Source organism: Ailuropoda melanoleuca, chromosome 2 (genome assembly GCF_002007445.2).
Source record: "Ailuropoda melanoleuca isolate Jingjing chromosome 2, ASM200744v2, whole genome shotgun sequence".
NCBI classification, from domain to species: Eukaryota; Metazoa; Chordata; class Mammalia; order Carnivora; family Ursidae; genus Ailuropoda; species Ailuropoda melanoleuca.
In genome coordinates, this window is record NC_048219.1 from 24,237,201 (window position 1) to 24,257,353 (window position 20,153).

The window sequence follows — 20,153 nt, forward strand, 5'->3', positions numbered from 1 at the left end:
GTCTGTGCTCCCCACTGGACTGTGCGTGCATCTTGAAGGCGGTGATTACATCCTCCTCTCCATATTCCTCACAGAGCCCTTTCCAGCTTTAGCTGGGCTAAAATCCCTTAATCACACCAAAATGAATGTAACTATCTAAGAGGCACTTGTGCTAACACTGAGGACATCTAAGCTTTAGTCTTTGACCTCTAAGGACAAGGAATGCAGCCGAGGAGAAAGCGAGGGAGCCTGGAGTCTCTCTGGCACACCAAAGCTCCTTGCAACTGGCTTTCCACCATCTGCTTCCCCTCAAGCCCTTGGAATTCTGAGTCCGCTGAGCCCCGGTTTAACAAACGCTGCTCTAATGCTCTAGCTTGTGAATGTTTAAAAACGGGACCGTCTTGTTTGTTTCTATATTCCTAGCATCTAACGCAGTCCTGGCACAAAGTATGCCCTCAGCAAATAATTGCTGAATGAATGAAAAGAATGAACGTATGCACAGATAAATCTCGACTTTATCAGTGGGAACATCCACATGCCTCTGGGTCCTCAGCATTTACTTCTTTGGGAGAGAGTGGGCAAAAGAGGGCCCAAAAGGAGAAAGAGACTGGCATTTATTAAACATAATATGCTTTATGCTCACAGGGCTTTATTCTTGACATCTGCCTCCTCACTTACATTTGATGTTGTCACAGAGGCCCTGAGAGAAGAGACCCTCAGGCGGAGAGGGGCTCCCGCTCATCGGTGGGGGCTACTTCCCACACTCCAGTCACAGAAGGGAAGAGTTCTGTGAGTTCTGTTTCACAGAGAAGATGTCCTTTGTGGGGAGTGAGGGCAGAGGAGTCACCTCCACATCTGTGACAATGGAGTCCAAGGGCTAAAGAAGGCCGTAGAGGTGAGGGTCCAGAGAGAGGCACTCAGGACCAGGTGTCAGGAGAGCCCCTGGGAACAGGCCTGTGATGCTGTCTGGGCTTGTCTCCTCATCAGCAGCACCAGCCCATTTCCTGGGTAAGCTCTTTCACCTCTTCAGGACTCCACGCTCTAGAGAATCTTTCCTGTTAAGTCCAGCTTGTGTGTACTTGTGGAATGAATGAAAGGCAAATTAATAGGGGCACAAATGAAGAAGTGAGCCATCCAGGGAAGTCTCGGAAACATCTTATCCTATCTTGCTGCTGTCCTCTTGCCTTCGGTGCCCGGCCTCCACCAGGTGCACTGTTACAAGTCCTGGCTGCCAGAGTGTCTGCTCACCACTCTGAGGTCCCCATCGGGCTCAAGGGGCCAGGCTCCTGTCCTCTGTCTCTTCTCATCTGTCACCTGCAGGACCCCAACGCCTGGGGCAGTCGGCAACGACTGCTCCAGGGAGGGAGCCTTCCTTTCAAAACTGAGCATTGCCAACTGTTGGCCTCTCCTGCCTCTGAACCTGCCTCTTATGGGGCAGAGGATCCGGCAGCTCAGCTGAACAGAGGCCATTGAGCTGGGCCCCCGGGGCAAGATGGACAGGAGAGAATATGCAAGGAAGGGCCTCTAAGAACAATGCTTGAGTCAGGCCCAGGGGGCCAAGGATGGTACAGCTGAGGATGTGTTTTCAGAGGACACGTGAAGCCAAGAAACAAAGAGGGTCTTAGTCACTTTCTGGCCCTTTGCCACATTACCCGTTTCTTGATGACGTGCTCACATGAGGAGCTATTACAGCAGGGCCTGTCTTCCCAGACTCACCAAGGGAGTTCCACCTTCCGAGCCTAGCCTAGCCACCACACTGCATTTCAACTATACGCTTACATATTTACCTCCATCACTACCCACACCCCAACTTCAACTTCCAACGTCTTAGTCATCATTGTATCTCTCCAGGCCCCTAGGCTCAGAAAGCATCTGGTCAATGTTAGCTAAGTTCATATATATATGTATATATATGGCCTTTTATCTTCTATCATAGAAGACCCCCGACAGACAGAGAAGTTAGTTAACTTGTCCAAGGTTATACAAACAATTCCTAGTTAGGGGAGACAGAGTTAAAAACCAAACTGGGCCCCTCCTTAGCCTTCCCACTAAATGGTGTGAAAAAGAAGCTGCCATCTACTCCCCGTCTACTCACTCACGCCTGAGTAACAAACATTCACCCTTCAGGTTCCAGCTTAGACGTCATTTCCTTCAGGAAGCCTTTCTTCCCCAGGCCCCCCAGATTCTGTGGGTGCCCCTCTTCTGTAGTCCCACAGCCCCAGGTGCTTTTGTCCTTCTGGTGACATTTATGCCCTGTGCTGTCACTAGTTGTGTCTGTGGCTGTTTCCTTCATCAAACTTCGAACTCTTCAAGGACAGAGGGCAAGGGCTGTATCTTAAATATATCAAACTCGCACTAGGCAAAATGCCTGGCACATAGCAGAAGACCAGTGAATGACTGTGGAAGAAAAGAGGGAAGGAGGGAAGGAAGCAAGGAAGAAAGAGAAGAAGGAAAGAAGGTTCCCCAAGCCAAGGTTGGGAAGGAGGGAAGTTGTGTTTGAATCCAGGCCTGGCTGGTTCCAAAGACCAGACTATAGCCGTGAAAACATGCAAATTCCCCTCAGGGTAGAAACGCTTCTATTAAATTCTTGCGGATTTGTCTTAGAACTTGGCACATTATCATTCTCCACACAATAAGTGCTAATCAATGGACCTGAAGCTTTCACAGGTCAGGGACGCTGGGTGTGGTGTTCCGGGATGCCCGTGGTCCCTAGAGCATATAGGGCACTACACGTGGCGGTGGGTGCCCCACACATACTTGCGGCCTGAGCTGACTTCTGTTCAGCCCATCCACTATGAAGATAATGGTGACTGATCAGGGATGAGCCCACCACTGGTCCTCATGATGGCATTCAAGGCTTGTGGGGTAGGAGAGCCTGGAAAGTTCAAGACACTGATCCTACGGCTGAGGTCAAGTTAGTCTAAGTGTTTTAAGACTAAGGAGGCATGCAATGATGCAAAACGCAGAGTGTTTTATTGCCCCAGAGGTCTAGGAGTGGTTTCTGGAGTTTAAGCCCCGTTCATGATCATATAAAACAGGCAGTTTTCCTAGAAGTCGAAACAACGGTGTGGAGTTTTTGTTGTTAGTGTGCTTTTTCCCACAAGAAGTTTACAAAAGGTGTAGCATACAAGGCCCAGTAAAAATAAAAACGACTCATTTGAAGACCAGGAGACACTTTTTCTCTCTGAAAATTCCAGTTTTCTCCCCATCCCTCACCCCCACTCCAAGACCAACATAGCTCCTGTGAGTTTTTGTGGTTAGGGCTTCTTTTTAAGATTTTATTTTGATGTAGAATTTTAATAACTCCTTTGGTTGCATACCACATGTGACCTTTAATGTCACTCACTGCACACCTCTACAGGCTATGACCTGGAAGAAGGGCCGAGGCTGAGTCAGAAAGTGGGGAAATTACTGGCCTAGATATCAGGGGACTTGGTCTGACATGAGTTCTGCCTCTGCCTCCCCAGTGACTCTGGGTAAGTCCCAACCTCAGTTTCCTTCTCTGTAAAAAAGGCATGGAAAGACCTCTTAGCTGACTCCCTGAGCCATTCTGAAGATACACCAAGACACTGCCTCAGGGACCCACTTTAAAATATAAAAGGTACTTACGAATATAAGTAAGGTAGGGTAAGAGCACATTTATCTAAACATCAAAGCGAATGAATGAGGCTTTACATAGAAATCTATTATCTGAGGGGCGCGTGGGTGGCTTAGGTTAAGCGTCTGCCTTTGGCTCAGGGTGTGATCCCGGCGTTCTGGGACCGAGCCCCACATCAGGCTCTTCCGCTGGGAGCCTGCTTCTTCCTCTCCCACTACCCCTGCTTGTGTTCCCTCTCTCGCTGGCTGTCTCTCGCTGTGTCAAATAAATAAATAAAATCTTTAAAAAAAAAAGAAAAAAAAAGAAATCTATTATCTGATAACACAAACCTTCCTTCTTGAGTGAAAAATTATATTTGATTCAAACTTTGGGACTAGAACTTGTGTTTCTAGACTGGATTGCTCCCATTTTTAAGCAAAAAACACCGGCACGGGGTTATTAATGATTGTCCTCTGGGGTGTGGAGGCTGTGAACTGGCGTTACACTGGTTTCTGCAATACGGAGTGGCCTCTATCTTTTACAGTTCTGGATTCTTATGTTCTGAGAGAATGTTTCTTGTTTTCTCTGCTAGGCAGTCATTCTTCCCTGCTGTCAAGGCTGCTGCTGCCTTTCAGATTTCCTAATTCTTGCTTCTAAACCACATTAGACGAGAAAACCTAAAAACCTGGTTTGTTAGTATTGCTTGTAGCGTTAAGAGCCTCTTAAGTCCTTCTCCGAGCAAACCAAAGGAGTTTTCTACATCTTTATGTTACTCCTCCTAAGGTCACGTGCCTCTTGCTCAAAGCTTTTTAGTATTTCTCATTCTTTCCCAACAAGTCCAACACCCCAGCCGGAAGTTTTCAAGGTCTTCGACCACCCGTCCTCAAACTCCACGTGCCGTATCTCTTGTCAGCAGGCTCGGGGAGCTTTCCCACCCTCAGTGGCTGCCGCCCTCTGCCCCCCTCTTGTGCCTTGAGATACCCCCACCCTTCAAGGCCTGCTTCAAGGCTCACGGCCTTCCTGAAGTCTCCCTCAGTTACAAACAACCTCTCCAAACTCTGAACTCTCTTATTTTACCCGCATCCCCCCTGGGGCATTTATCTCTTTCTGACTTAAAGTAATACACTTTTATAGGACCATGTCTAGTTCTCTTCACGTTCCTGAAACCTCCTTGGAGAGAATTCCTACAAGCCCTGGTACTGCGTCTTGCAGAAGGAGTGCAGAGATAAGTGGTGGCCCTGGCTCTCTGCGCCACATTTCTCAGTGCTCCCCACCGGGTTCTAGGCAGCTTAGGCCGCCGCACTCAGACTCACTGTGGGAGGGGTGGCTGTACCTCGGGGTGACGGCTGAGCCAAGCCTCTGCCCTCCCCTAGCCTCGGGACGCTCGGCCCACGGCTCCCCCGGGCCCTCCTGGGAGAAGAGCTGTGCCACGCCCCCCCGCCCCCCCCCCCCCCCCCCCCNCCCCCCCGCGTGGAGTGGGAGGTGGCCTGCTGGGGCACTCACCACTGCCGAGCCTTAGGAGCAGCACGTCCTGGAGCCTCCGGTTGAGGTCACGGAGCTCCTTCATTTCCGACACGAGTGCCCCGTACTCCTTGAGCTTCTTGGCCTGCTGGACCAGCTGCCTCCGAGTCCGCTCCAGCTCCTGCTGGAGGTGACGCATTTCCTCCTGCTGCTGCTGGTAGTTGCGCAGCAGCTCCTCGTACAGAGCCCGGGGCACGACGGCGTCCTCCAGACTGTCCATGTCCTCCGTGCCCGGCGAGGCCTCCACGAAGACCTCCTCTGGACACGTGCTGTGGCCCAGGCTCAGGCCGTTCTGCCTCTCCAGCCGGGCCACCACGGCCTCAATGCTCTTATGCGCCACTTCGCTCGGCTTCCGCCCCTCGGGTCTCTGTGTAGGACAACGAGAATCAGTTCAGGCAAGGGCAGCTGGGACTTTCTTGGACTGCGGCTCAATATTTCCCCAGACAATCCTAGAATCACAGAACCACAGAACATCAGTGCTTGGAGAGACCTGTGCAAACACTCAAAGCCTTTCGTTTTACAAATGTGCAAACGGAGATTCAGGGTGGGGAAGGGTCTTGCCTAAGGTCACATGGTCCGTTGGTGCAGAGCCCGGACTCTGGCTTCCCAGACCCTGGTCCTTTTTCCATTCCATCACTCTGCCTCCTGGGTGCATATCCTACCTTTCGACCCTCCCCAACTCCCCAGCCCTTCCCCACCCCACCCCCTGCCATAGGGCCTAGGCAGTGACTTGCTCACAGGGGTGTTCAATGTATATTGGTGGAGAATCTGTGAGAAATCAGGCTGGGCCAAACCATCCCAGGGGAGTCAATACTCAAATCTCTTCAACAATAAAAACGTAAAAGGCAAAACACCCCGAGACAAAACAAACAACCCCCCCAACACACAAAAAACAAAGGGCATTCCACCAGTAACCTTTTCCTCAAGAATGCTTTCGTTGGGAAGGACACTAAGAACTCTAATCTGTTCTAATCTAGGGCAGGAGCCATGTCTTATTTTCTCTGTTTCTCCACTGCCTACTCAGAACTGGCACTTGGCAGGGGCTTGATAAATGTTTACTTAACTGAAAAGTTCAAAGAATGCTGGCATGAAAGTTCCTTCAGTTTAACTCCCTCATTTTCCAGGTGAGGACACTGAGGCTCAGAGAGGGGAGGGACCACGCTTGGGGTCACGTGGCAAGCTTGCAGACAGAGCAGGTCCGGAACCTAGAGCCCAGCTCCAGCACAAGGCCCCTGCCCCCACATCTGCCAGCCTCTCCTCGGACTCTTGCCAAGTTGAAGCTCAGCAAGACAGTGGATATACACAGCATAGTTCATTGAGAAGAAAATTATCCAGGACTATCTAGGGGCTGGGGTTTCAGCTGCCTGAGGAAATTTCAGCTCAAGGAGACAAAGCTTCCATTGAGGGGGAGTAGGAGTTACAGGACCAACTGAATTCCTCACTCAAGGCAGGAGGGCCAGGAGCTCTCCTGATTGGGGCACTTGTGGGAGGTGCAGACAACTAAGGACAGAGGATTCCAGACAAATTAACTGCCTCAGGTCAAGCCTGCCTTAACCTCTTGATTAGTTTCTGGGAGTTTAATGAAAAAAAACAAAAACAACGTGATTCTGAGATTGAGTTATATGACAAAAATCCCATCCTATCATTTTATCCAGCAGGATAAGGTGCTGCTAGTTTAGATGAACTTATCTGCTAAAATTGTACTGATCACTTTAGATAACTGTCTGCGTCACTACACTGTGAGACCACCAAGGGCAGGGGCCACGTTTGCCTAGAATCTATGACCCCAGGAACCAGCACAGGGCCAGGCCCATAGCACGGAGGCAATGAATGCATCTCCTGAACTCAGCTGCATCTTTTGGACTATGCCTTGGGGATGTCCTTGACCTTGTGTCCAATATCAGACCATGGTCAATGAAGAAGGCAGCCTTCTTTTTCCTCCCTTCCTCTGGGGTACCCATTATACAGAATAAACATCCGGCTTGTTGAACAAGATATTCAGTGGGTTTACAAGTGAAGGCTGGAGGAGACCAACTGGGAAGCACATCAAAGGAAATGCAACTTCATGTAAAAGTTTTCTTTCAACTCAGGGTCCACAAACTCCTTTGTGTAAAACTGGCACATTCTGCTTCCTATCGCGTCTACCCTTAGCTGTTAGGGGCAATCTGATAGTGGCTGGCTCTGACCTTCTGCCCGAGAACGGCTGTTTCATATTCTTGGAGCTCAGAGCCGGAGGCCAGAGAGGAAAGCACCATTCCAAAGCCTCAGCAGTGAAGACACTGCCTCCAAGAGGCAGTCAGGCAGTGAGTGGTGGCACCGCATGAGTCAGGGCTCCTGGAAAGCTGGCCAGCAAGGCAAAGGCATACGAGCTGTCCCAAGGCTCTCCCAACCTGAACAAATCCCAGAGGACATTTCTGTGGGGAGAAGAGGCCAGACTGGAACCCTTTGGCTATCAAGACTCTGACAATGCCCCCATCAACTTCCAAAAAAAAGGGAAAGATTTGGTTACCTTGATGTGTCTAAGCTGTAAATCTTCTTCCCCATAATCTTTAACCTCCCCATCTTCTCCTACGTGATTGAGAGAAAGTTTGGGGATTTTTATTTTCTTCTGCATCACACTGTTTTCAAGGTCAGATTTGTCTTCTGAAATGCATACCAAGAGAACAAGGTTCATTATGAGTCAGAATGCTCAAAATACCCATAACCTCAAATGCTAGAGGACGACTGAGGCCAGACCAGTTAAAAAGGAAAAGTAAACAAACCTAAGACCTGTCCTGCCTGCGCGCAGGGCTCCTAAAAGCAGCAGTGCAGATCAGGCTCCAGGGCCTGAGGTCTACACTACAAGCACCGCCAGACAAAGCGCTGGAATCGTGTCCAGTGATTTTGCTTAGAGGTTTTGCCAAGTATACCTTAAAGGGTGGCCTTTTATGGAATCTTGGAACTGGAGTGGCCGTTAGTTTGCTATTTGGTCTACACTTAACTGGCCCATGGATCCCTCAACAACCAAGATCTTTCTAAGCCAAGTGAATTCCCAGGAAAATGTGTTGTTTTTCTGCCAGCCCAGGTGCCAACAAGCACGAAAGGTTCGATGGCTCTTTCGGAGATAGAGCCTCCCCACAGTCCCAACACAGGACAGGCTGAGGTTAGGACAGATAAGAAAAGTTAACAGCTAACATTTACTGCCTTTTTACCGGTATCAGATCATAGAATGGCACAGTCTGAGGGGCCCTGATGACCAGCTGGCCCAACTCTCTCATTTTACAGATGAGGGAACTCAAACCCAGAGGACAAAAGGGGCTTGCCCAAGATGGGAGTCTGAGGGAGAGCCAGGAGTGAGAAACAGGCCTCTGGCATCTCACCCCATGCTTACGTGTGATACCCGTGTACACCGAAATGAACCAAGAACTGGAAGGTGCCACGTAGACGCAAAGGGGTAGGACTTCTCCTCACTTTCTCATTCTTGGAGCTCAACTTCAGACAATCTAAAAGAATTTTTTTCTCCTGCACAGATGTCAAACTTTATTTCCCAGATCTGTCTTTCGCTGTAGCTGTCAAAAGGGAAAATTCAAAGAGGAGACTTCTAAAGGTAGAAGCCTGAACCTGGAACTGGCCCTTGTGGTAAATATGTGGGATCTTGTGTTCTGGGCTTGAGTTGAAACTCTGGCAATTACTGTTCCTTTGATTCCTCAAAGGTTCCCACTGCTATATCCCAAATGCACTTTCTAGCATGTTGCCCAATGCTGGATGTGGCATGTGGCCAGGTAGCTGGTTAAACACAGTCTCTGAGGGTCTTTATGTGTGAGTGTGTGTGTGTGTCTGTGTGCATGCATATGTGTGTGTGTTAAACATGCTCTTACACTTCCCCCAAGCCAGGCTTCTCTCTTCACAACTTGTTAGTAAAGCTGAGAAGGAAGCTTATAAGCACACAACTATTCTAAGAATGTAGTCAAATGCCACATCTTCCCAAACAGACTTAGGAAGGGAGCCCCCGTTTGAGAGGGGATGGGACTCTGGTGCCAGAGAGACCTCAGTGGGAGCCTCAGCTCTTGCGTGGCAGGGCAAGGAGGGAGGCGCAAGGCCTTCGTCTCACGGAGCTCTGGTGTCTGCTCTGTAATTCACGTAACTCACTGCACAGCGCCTGGTGCACATCAGGTTTTCAATGAACAAAACAGAACATGGAGGCTGACACTATCAACATGCTCAGAATCATTTTTATTTCCTTAAACATAAAGTGAGTAAAGATACAATTTTAAAAAAAATCATGGAATGACTTAAGAAGGGTGTAGAGTGCAAGGGAACTGCCCAAGAAAAACTAGTCTTTGTTAACAACCCTCACCTGATCAGAGGTGAAAACGGCCTTTCCCTCTAACTGGAGGAGCAATCCTTGGATTCTGTTTTCACAGGGAAGGCCTGCTTTTATTCCCTTATGCCTATAAAATACATTCAATGAGTTAGGCCTGAACAACAGCAGGAACTGTGGTCTTTCTAAAACAGCAGTGGCTTCTTCCTCCTACAAATCATCGTAGACTCTTAAGTCCAAAAGCTGCTAAAATATAAAAGTTATCCCCAAATGGGGTAGACCGGGGTTTTCACATGTGAAAAAAAGGATACGGAGGATGAGAAGGTGGTGTTGGGACTTCTGAATGTGTTAAGGCAAAGCTCCTGAACTAGTCATCAGTTTGAAAAATTCAAGGGCAAAGGTTTGAGATGCAGACACTAAACCGAAATGACAAGCTGGGCTCTGCCTCCCTGAGCTGAAACTCTGTAGCTCAGGGCCAGGTTGGCTGGAGAGAGCCAATCGCTCAGACGCACAAAACTAGGTAATATTTACACTGAGAACAATCCTCAGATCATCTCGTTCAATGGTTTCACAGTGCAGGTGAGGAAACTGAGGCTCCAGATGGTGAACTCCACTCATCCATCCACTCAACGATCAGGCCCGCGTATGCAGAAGAGCGACACAGGCAGGGGGCTCACTCTGCAGAGCTCACTAATGTGCAAGGTCACAGAAGTTAATGTCAAAACACGGACAGTATGAGAACCCAGACCCTGTGACCAGCATCCAGAGCATTCCTCCTATGGCTCAGCATAACATGTACTGAGAATTTACATGGGTTCTAGCCTGGGGCCCAGACATGGAACATGAGCACCCAGTTGTGGGGGCACAAGATAAAAACCTATGAAAAAGATAATCCAAGCCCTCAAATAGTGAGTTTGGCTAAGGGGGAAGTAACTGCTATAGGATCTCAGGGGCAAGAGAGATCCCTTTGGTCAGGGCAACCGTGGCAAGCTTTTGAGAGATGACATTTGAGCTAGACTCCTTACTTCCTGAGTGATCTCAGGCAAGTTACTTTACTTCTATGATCCTGCTTCCTCATCTGTGCCTCAATCTCTCTGCCAGGATGCTGTGAAAACAACCACTTCCACATCAGTTCTAGTAAGTACCTGAGGGGAGCGAACAGTACACGGGCAGGCAGTGCTCATGAGCCATTTAAGGATGGAAAGAATCTGGACCACACAAAAGGGACCAAGACTAGAAACTAAAAAAAGAAGGCTGGAAAACTATTTAGACTGGAATGGTTACAAAACATGGTTCAGTTACAGGCAGGAAAAAGAGGTGAGGAAGGAAGTTAAGGTGGTTGGGGCTTAGAGAATAAATGGCCTTGAATGCCAAGGTAAGAGGAACTGAAGTCTGGTCAACAGGTGTGGAAAAAACTAGGAGTCAGACAACCTGGATTCCAAGTCCAGTGCAGCTACTTGGTGGAGCAAGAAGTCAGGCAAGCTTGCTATGTCAGTGAGTGTCATTTTTCTTTTTCTGTAGAAATGGAGATATAATGTGTACCTCAAGTGGGATCAAATCAGCTGAGTCAATGTGCCTTGAAAGCAACAGAGCCCTGTATAGATGGCGGACGGCAAAGCTCGGCAGAGCCTGCTGCTGGCTCAGAGCCTGCTGGCAGCTGGCTTTTTTCAGGCGGAGACCTGCCCAGCTGCCTGCCTGGAGGCTCCACTCCCTACCTGATACTAGGAGGCCCCGCCCCCATCAGCTGTACCCAAGGCTCCATGCTCTTCCATGTGAAAGGAATGTCCCTCTCCCTTCTTGTCTGCTTGACAAACTGGGCTCAGCCTCCACTCATCTCCTCCTTCTTCCTCAAGGTCCCAATACGCAGCGTACACACCTCTCTGTAGCCTCTGTTTTAATATGCTGCAAGCATGTGGTTTGAGGTCTACCTTCCCCACCGGAGTGTGAGTAACCTCAGGACAGGGCCCGTACCCTAGGCCTGGCCATACAACAGGGACTCCTCGAACAAAACTGTTTAATGGAAGAATAATAAAAAAGGCTACACCGAGAAGCAAATGAAAAGATGCTCAGAATCATCAGTCATTAGGGGCTGCAAATCAGAAACACGACGAGCTACCTACCACTTCACACGAAGATGGCTATGATCAAAAAAAGAGAAAAGATCAGAGAAGAGATGCAGCAAGTGTTGGGAGGATGCAAAGAAACCGGAACCCTCATTCATTCCTGGTGGGCATGTACAATGGGGCAGCCACTGTGGAAAACAGGCTGACAGTTCCTCAAAATGTTACATATAAAATTATATGACCCAGCATTCCACTTCCAGGTATACACCCAAGGGCAATGAAAACATATCTGCTAAAAACCTGTGTGTGAATGTTCATAGCAACACTCTTCATAATAGGTAAAAGGTGGAAACAACTCAACTGTTTATCAGTTGACAAATGGGTAAAAAATGTGGTATATCCATGCAATGGAATATTATGTAGCTGTGAAAAGAAATGAAGTGCGACAGATGCTACAACATGATGAATCCTGAAAACATTATGCTAAGTGAAAAAAGCCAGACACAAAGTCCACGTGTTGCCTGATTTCCTGTGTGTGAAATGCCAGCAAAGCCAAATCCACAGAGACAGGGAGTAGATTAATGTGTGCCAGTGGCATTGGGCAAAGAGGCAATGCGAAGTGACCACTTAGTAGGTCACAGGGATTTCCTGTGTGTGTGTGTGTGTGATGAATATATTCTGGACTGGATAGTGAAGATGGCTGCAGAACTTGAATATACTAAGAACCACTGATTTGTACATACTTTAAAATGGATAAAATAGTGAATTTTATGTTATTATACTTCAACTAAAAGACAGGCCACCACTTGTAGAATGTCTACTACCATCAGCTACCACCATGAGGCGACTCTCTTATTCTACTACACGTCACAACAGCCCTGCAATTAAGTATTATTAGCCCCATTTTTTCCCCCACTAAAAAAGAAATGACACTCACAGATGGCCCAAAGCCACCCAGGTGGAAGGTGCAGAGCCAGAATTTGATCTAGGTCTCTCTACCCACTAAACCCATGTTTACCCTCTCTAAACACTGGCCTGCAACATGGCAGAACCAGCATGGATGCCACATGAATGAATGATGGCTATAGATGAAAACATCCAAATTCCCCAGTCCAAATATCAAAGCAGAAGAACACTCTACTCCCACTCTCCTGCCAGTTGCCTCTGTCCTCATCAAGTCCCCAGAAAGCAGTGATCATCGCCAGGCATAACAGAAACAGGTTGTAGCCGGGCCTCAGGGCTTGGATGGTTTCTTTGAAAAGGTAGGCTCAGCAGTACAGGAAGGTCTGAAATGACAAGAGTGAGTTCCAGAAAGGAGCAGAAGCAGATAGTCCCTCCAATCCCATGCCTCCTGATCTGGAAACTTGGCCAGGGGGGATCTTGAGGCTCCTCCGAGAGCTAACTACTTCTTGGTTCTATCACAATGTGCATCAGTCTCCACCTTGACTGGTGCTCCAGGGATAAGGGCCCAAGAAGACCAGGGGCCTCCATTCATCCTTTTCTGCAGTCAGTGCACATTGACTGGGCTCTGTTTTGTGAGAGAAACACAATGCTAAGTGTTCCTTGTCTTTTGGACCCTTACAACCCAGTATGTACCTAGAACCCCAACCAGAATGCAAGNAACCCAGTATGTACCTAGAACCCCAACCAGAATGCAAGGTTTGACTTCCTGAGAGCTGCTGGCTCACGTGGGGCAAACCTCTGGTCTCCAGGCCTTCCTGACCCTAATCCTGATTGAAGGTGATATCTCACATCTACATCTAGTCCACAGAAGATTAATGAATAATCAGTGTCATATCAAAAATGAAAGAAATGGTTGGGAGAGGGAGGCCCAGGATCTAATAAAAGCAGCGCAGTCCTTTGAATGAGGGTCCTCGTGTGGAATTCTGCCTCTGCCACATACTAACTTTGGGAACTTGGGCAAGCTACTTAACCTGTCTGGGTCTCAGTTTCATTATCTGCAACGTGGAAAAGATGAACTGTTTTCCAAAAGACAGTGCATGTAAAACACCAAGCACAGAGCCCTGCTTGTCACAGGTGTTCAATGAATAGCTGCTCTGAGGCTGTCCCTGCGGGTCCATGCTTGCTTTTATCCCATGGCAAAGAGAACCACTGCAGGTATCTGACCCAGATGGAGATGCGATGAAAGAGATGTTTCGGGAAGATTAATGTGGCAGTGGCAAGCAAGATGGATGAGGTGTGAGGAGGAGACTGAACACAGGGTGACAAAAAGCTATAACTCTTGACTGGTCACATTAATGAAGGTGAACAGTGGTGTGGATCATCTAAAACAGCAAATAACTTCATGTAGCATTTTAATATAGCTTTGGAGTATGCTTCCGGCTTGGAATTCCAAGAAACCACATGGACGAGGAAAACTCTCTAGTCAACCTGCCTTTGCAATGGTTCCAAGCTTAAGACCAAATAATCAGTTCTCATGTAAACAAACAAATACGTAGCCTCTGGAGAGACAACCTTTACTCATTCTGACTTCCTAATTCTCATTTCCAGGACGAAGAAAACCACCAAGGATTTGGACATCAACTATTTCCTCCTCCTTTCCAGCTGATGTGATATCAGTTAATTGCATCCATCCAGTCAACAAATACTGAGAAAGCACCTACTATGTGCCAGGGCCCACGCCAAATTCTTTACTGATATCAATATCCCTGTAATAATTCCATTGAAGCAGAAATTGAAGCTCAAAGAAGTGAGATGGCTTACCTAAGACATAAAGCTATTATATAGTGGAGACAACATTTCAAATCAAGTCTACATGACACTCAGGTCCTATTCCTATCATGTAATCATCCTATAAGAACAAGAGAAAAATGACCAAGTTGCTAAAACTTCCTCACCTGAACTAAAAGGCACATATAAAATGATGAGTATGTCAATGTAACTTCCAAAGTGCTTGCCTTTCTCCTAAGACCTTGTCTACACCCAGAAGAATGCTGTGATAAATTTCCAAATTGAGCTGAGCACTATACAAGTATGACTGAATGGCAGACTGCTGAACTACAAACTTACCAAGTCCACCAAGCTCTAAATAATCCCCAGAGTCCTTATTCAAAGTCATAAAATACGGTAGAGCTACTCTTCAGAAATACAGAAGAACCTGGTATCTGTTATTAACCTGAGGGGGCAGGGAGAGAGAAACATCCCATTAATGGGGCAGAGTAATAAGAAAATAACATTTTAGAAAACAGGAAGGTGGACAGAAAATGGAACGCAAGTCTGTCTTCAAAAGTGAAGAAAGCCCTGAAGAATTTGTAGTATACAGGAAAAATGCGAGAGGGATTGTCTTGACTCTCATTTTGCATAAAATCATGCCGGATCATTCAAAGGATCCAACAGCAGAGAGTTTAATGTGGTGTGCGTTAGCCAGGATGAAATTCTGAGAAGCTAAACGTAAAATGTGTACAAAGGTTTGCCTTGTTTAAAAAATATCTACACTCAAGTTTCAAGTTTTTCATATGTACAAAAATCCTATAAAGTCTTATGATGTTTGCATTAAAAACAGACATGCCTCAGAGAAGACATGCACATAGCGTTCTCTAGCCTACGGTGTTTGTTTTTATAAAATCCAAGGCAGACAAAATTCTCAAGTTTCAAGGATTACATCCAGTCATGACAACGCAAGAGTGCCTGCTGTGGGATAGCAGAAAGCAATCAGCAGACACTGGTTCGAGGCCTGGCTCTGACTGACTCTCTGGCTGTCAGTTCCTCTTTCTCTCGGTTTTCTTCTCTGTAAAACACAAGGACTGGACGAGAAATCCTCAACAGGTCCTTCCAGCTCTGTGACCGCAGGCCAGTCACAGGGAACTCCAGGCCTCTTTCTCTTCTGTGCAGGGCGGGGTAAGAGATAACCTAATCCCTCCCGGTGGGCACTAGAAGAACCATCCTACTGACGCCATTCAAAAAGGAGGCGAAGAAACTGCTAACCAGGTCTCAGTAGGTCTCCTCACTCTCACTCCCACTGGAACTTCATCCTGCTGGCTCATTTGTCGGGGTAAGAAATGGCCCCAGCATAGGGTCACAAAGGGACAAAACATACCGGGGGATCGCTAGCCTTTCATGCTGAAGCCAAGCCCCAGGAGGATTTAAAACACACGAAGTTAAATTTTAAACTTGTCTGCTTCTTACATGTGCTTGCTCCGCTAAGTCAGTCCTTTCCACCAATGGTGGCACGCACAACTAAGCAAGCCGTTCTCTTCCCAGGAACTCCTAGCTACCACGGTCCTTAACAGCTGCCTTATCTAGCGGACACCTACTATGTGCCAGACACTTCACTGTATTCCTGTGCTAAGTAACACAGTGGGTAAGCAGCTGACTACTATCCCTATGTTACACGTGAGCACCTGAGACTCAGAGAGGTGAATTAATCTCCCCAAGATCACATCGCTTCTTTGTAGCAGATTTACCATTGGAACCCAGACTGTCTGACTTCAAAGCACATCTCCTTTCAGTTCTCTAACACTTCCTCCTTAATATTTAAGGAAGTGACCTAGAGGTTACCTAACCAAATTCTCCCATAGGGCAGGATTACATTCCAGAATATTCTTGACGTGCTTGCCACCTCCAGTGATCAGGAACTCAACACGATGCTGGAAGCCCTTTCAATTGTTCATCTGCTCTCTCTGCTATTACCACATTGCTCCTACCAACCCCTATGAATTCCACTCTTTGTATTCAACTCTGTTTTCTGGACCCCAAAGAACAGGCCTGATCCTTCCACCACTGCGGGCAAAACTCAGACACTGAAAACTACCAAAATATCATCCCATGCAAATTTTTTCTTCACTTGCGTACGTATTTAGCCGGCCTACTCTATGTCTAACCAATAGCTCAGAGGAAGAAGTAGTTGTATGTAATTAGGAGAAACAAAAACAAGCCAAGATCTGGGATCTAAAGACCTCTCTCCTAGCTTGATTTTCTGGACACCCATCTGCCCTGGTTATCACTAGATTCTCCGTCCATCTCTGGCTGTTTCTTCCCAGTCACCTTTTTTGGGCTCTTATTCTTCAGCTGTGCCCTTAAAAGCTGGTGTTCTGAACAATTCTGCCTTGCATGATTCTTTACTCCGCACCCTCCCCCGCTGTGACCTCACCAGTCCTGTGGCTAATGACTTCCACATTGGCATCTTCAGCCCAATTTCAGCCTGCTGCCTTGACCTTGAACACGTGCCTAACTGCTCTCCTGGAGCATCCACCCAGATGTCTCAAGGGCCCCTAAGGTTCAGCTGGTCTCACACTAAACTCGTCATCTCCTCTTCTCACCAACAGCTCCCCAGGAGGGAGGGGAGGCCAGATCACCACAACCAGGCAGTTGCCAAGTTCCATGGAGTCTCCTTTCTTAGTCCATCTCAGACGCATCACGACCATCGCCACCTTAGTTTAGGCGTCATGCTTTCTGAATGAACTGACTCACACTTCTCCACAAGCCCTGAGCATGTGGGAAGACGTAGCCCATTGCCTGGCGCCTACAGTTCCTGCTAGACGACGGTTTGAATAGCTCGCTTCTCCCGGGTCAAACAAGTAGCCCTATCTCATGGGATTTAGACAGAGTATATAGAAATTCCTAGCACTGAACCTGGAACCTGGTGAGTACTTCACAAATATTTAGTAAATTAGTACTAGAAAACAAAAAACAATGCCCATTCGCCCAGCATCTCCCTCCAGCATATGGTGGCCCACCTAGTATAATTCAATACCTACAAAACTTAAATAAATCAAAGAAAACCTCTCCAGGGCATGTGCCCTTTTTCTGGTAAGCATTTTAAAATGAAGAGTACACACATCTCTCTCTCAAAGGAGCTTGTAAGACAAAGCAGGTAGGCACAGCGGAAAGAGAATTAATCTTGGAGTCAAAGATCTAAACATGAACTCCACTTTTCTGGTGTGTTTTTAAAAATAAAAACTACTGTATTCTTGAATAACAGAACACCACACAAAAGAGTATGACCTCAGCTTGCTTGGGGCAATTTTTCTTTCATCCTGTGAACCAGAACTCTGAAGTACTCTGTAGTACATACCAGTTCATCGTAACAAATACGTGGTTCTTGAATAAGACAAATCACATCAGACTGAGCCTTCAATGGTTAACATTTCAGTGGAATCTGCAACAGATGACAGCAGGCAAGTTCCAATCTTTGCTCCAATGTGTATTAGCAGAACATGTCAAAACCTAAATTAAAAGTTTTCACTCGCTTTTTTAAAAAAAATAAATCCTTTCGTTGGCAGTCTCCCACCGATGACATGCAACAATCTTTGCATATGAAATCGGCTAGTCCCCTGTTTCACTGCTAACTTTGTAGAAGTTCCAAAGCATTTCTNTGTGCTTGCTCCGCTAAGTCAGTCCTTTCTACCAATGGTGGCACGCACAACTAAGCAAGCCGTTCTCTTCCCAGGAACTCCTAGCTACCACGGTCCTTAACAGCTGCCTTATCTAGCGGACACCTACTATGTGCCAGACACTTCACTGTATTCCTGTGCTAAGTAACACAGTGGGTAAGCAGCTGACTACTATCCCTATGTTACACGTGAGCACCTGAGACTCAGAGAGGTGAATTAATCTCCCCAAGATCACATCGCTTCTTTGTAGCAGATTTACCATTGGAACCCAGACTGTCTGACTTCAAAGCACATCTCCTTTCAGTTCTCTAACACTTCCTCCTTAATATTTAAGGAAGTGACCTAGAGGTTACCTAACCAAATTCTCCCATAGGGCAGGATTACATTCCAGAATATTCTTGACGTGCTTGCCACCTCCAGTGATCAGGAACTCAACACGATGCTGGAAGCCCTTTCAATTGTTCATCTGCTCTCTCTGCTATTACCACATTGCTCCTACCAACCCCTATGAATTCCACTCTTTGTATTCAACTCTGTTTTCTGGACCCCAAAGAACAGGCCTGATCCTTCCACCACTGCGGGCAAAACTCAGACACTGAAAACTACCAAAATATCATCCCATGCAAATTTTTTCTTCACTTGCGTACGTATTTAGCTGGCCTACTCTATGTCTAACCAATAGCTCAGAGGAAGAAGTAGTTGTATGTAATTAGGAGAAACAAAAACAAGCCAAGATCTGGGATCTAAAGACCTCTCTCCTAGCTTGATTTTCTGGACACCCATCTGCCCTGGTTATCACTAGATTCTCCGTCCATCTCTGGCTGTTTCTTCCCAGTCACCTTTTTTGGGCTCTTATTCTTCAGCTGTGCCCTTAAAAGCTGGTGTTCTGAACAATTCTGCCTTGCATGATTCTTTACTCCGCACCCTCCCCCGCTGTGACCTCACCAGTCCTGTGGCTAATGACTTCCACATTGGCATCTTCAGCCCAATTTCAGCCTGCTGCCTTGACCTTGAACACGTGCCTAACTGCTCTCCTGGAGCATCCACCCAGATGTCTCAAGGGCCCCTAAGGTTCAGCTGGTCTCACACTAAACTCGTCATCTCCTCTTCTCACCAACAGCTCCCCAGGAGGGAGGGGAGGCCAGATCACCACAACCAGGCAGTTGCCAAGTTCCATGGAGTCTCCTTTCTTAGTCCATCTCAGACGCATCACGACCATCGCCACCTTAGTTTAGGCGTCATGCTTTCTGTATGAACTGACTCACACTTCTCCACAAGCCCTGAGCATGTGGGAAGACGTAGCCCATTGCCTGGCGCCTACAGTTCCTGCTAGACGACGGTTTGAATAGCTCGCTTCTCCCGGGTCAAACAAGTAGCCCTATCTCATGGGATTTAGACAGAGTATATAGAAATTCCTAGCACTGAACCTGGAACCTGGTGAGTACTTCACAAATATTTAGTAAATTAGTACTAGAAAACAAAAAACAATGCCCATTCGCCCAGCATCTCCCTCCAGCATATGGTGGCCCACCTAGTATAATTCAATACCTACAAAACTTAAATAAATCAAAGAAAACCTCTCCAGGGCATGTGCCCTTTTTCTGGTAAGCATTTTAAAATGAAGAGTACACACATCTCTCTCTCAAAGGAGCTTGTAAGACAAAGCAGGTAGGCACAGCGGAAAGAGAATTAATCTTGGAGTCAAAGATCTAAACATGAACTCCACTTTTCTGGTGTGTTTTTAAAAATAAAAACTACTGTATTCTTGAATAACAGAACACCACACAAAAGAGTATGACCTCAGCTTGCTTGGGGCAATTTTTCTTTCATCCTGTGAACCAGAACTCTGAAGTACTCTGTAGTACATACCAGTTCATCGTAACAAATACGTGGTTCTTGAATAAGACAAATCACATCAGACTGAGCCTTCAATGGTTAACATTTCAGTGGAATCTGCAACAGATGACAGCAGGCAAGTTCCAATCTTTGCTCCAATGTGTATTAGCAGAACATGTCAAAACCTAAATTAAAAGTTTTCACTCGCTTTTTTAAAAAAAATAAATCCTTTCGTTGGCAGTCTCCCACCGATGACATGCAACAATCTTTGCATATGAAATCGGCTAGTCCCCTGTTTCACTGCTAACTTTGTAGAAGTTCCAAAGCATTTCTGGAGCAAATGATCTATTTGGACCGACAATGCCAAGCTGGGACCTGAGCCCTGAATGAGCTAAAATTACCAAAGCAAGAAGAACGTGGCTTTGGAAGCTATTTCCCCCAAGTGTGGGGTTTTTCTAGTCAAGGGAGTGATAAAGAATGTTGACTTTTTCCAGATGAACAACATTGAATGAAACTTCAAAATC

At 46.9% G+C, this 20,153-nt stretch overlaps 2 protein-coding genes across 3 annotated transcripts in view; both read right to left on the reverse strand.

Annotated features, from left to right (window-relative positions):
* AGBL4 (ATP/GTP binding protein like 4) overlaps positions 1 to 20,153 on the reverse strand; it is a 1,364,734-nt gene that overhangs the window by 217,720 nt on the left and 1,126,861 nt on the right. The window lies entirely within an intron of this gene.
* BEND5 (BEN domain containing 5) overlaps positions 1 to 20,153 on the reverse strand; it is a 49,735-nt gene that overhangs the window by 24,770 nt on the left and 4,812 nt on the right. For both annotated transcript variants that reach the window (XR_004622997.1, XM_034652246.1), the window contains exons 2-3: positions 7,587 to 7,720; positions 5,060 to 5,444 (exon numbers count right to left, since the gene is read on the reverse strand). Coding sequence is in view for 1 of the 2 variants with exons in the window: in XM_034652246.1 (XP_034508137.1) it covers positions 5,060 to 5,444; positions 7,587 to 7,691 (490 nt within the window). In the remaining variant the exon portion in view is untranslated. The remainder of the gene's footprint in view (positions 1 to 5,059; positions 5,445 to 7,586; positions 7,721 to 20,153) is intronic.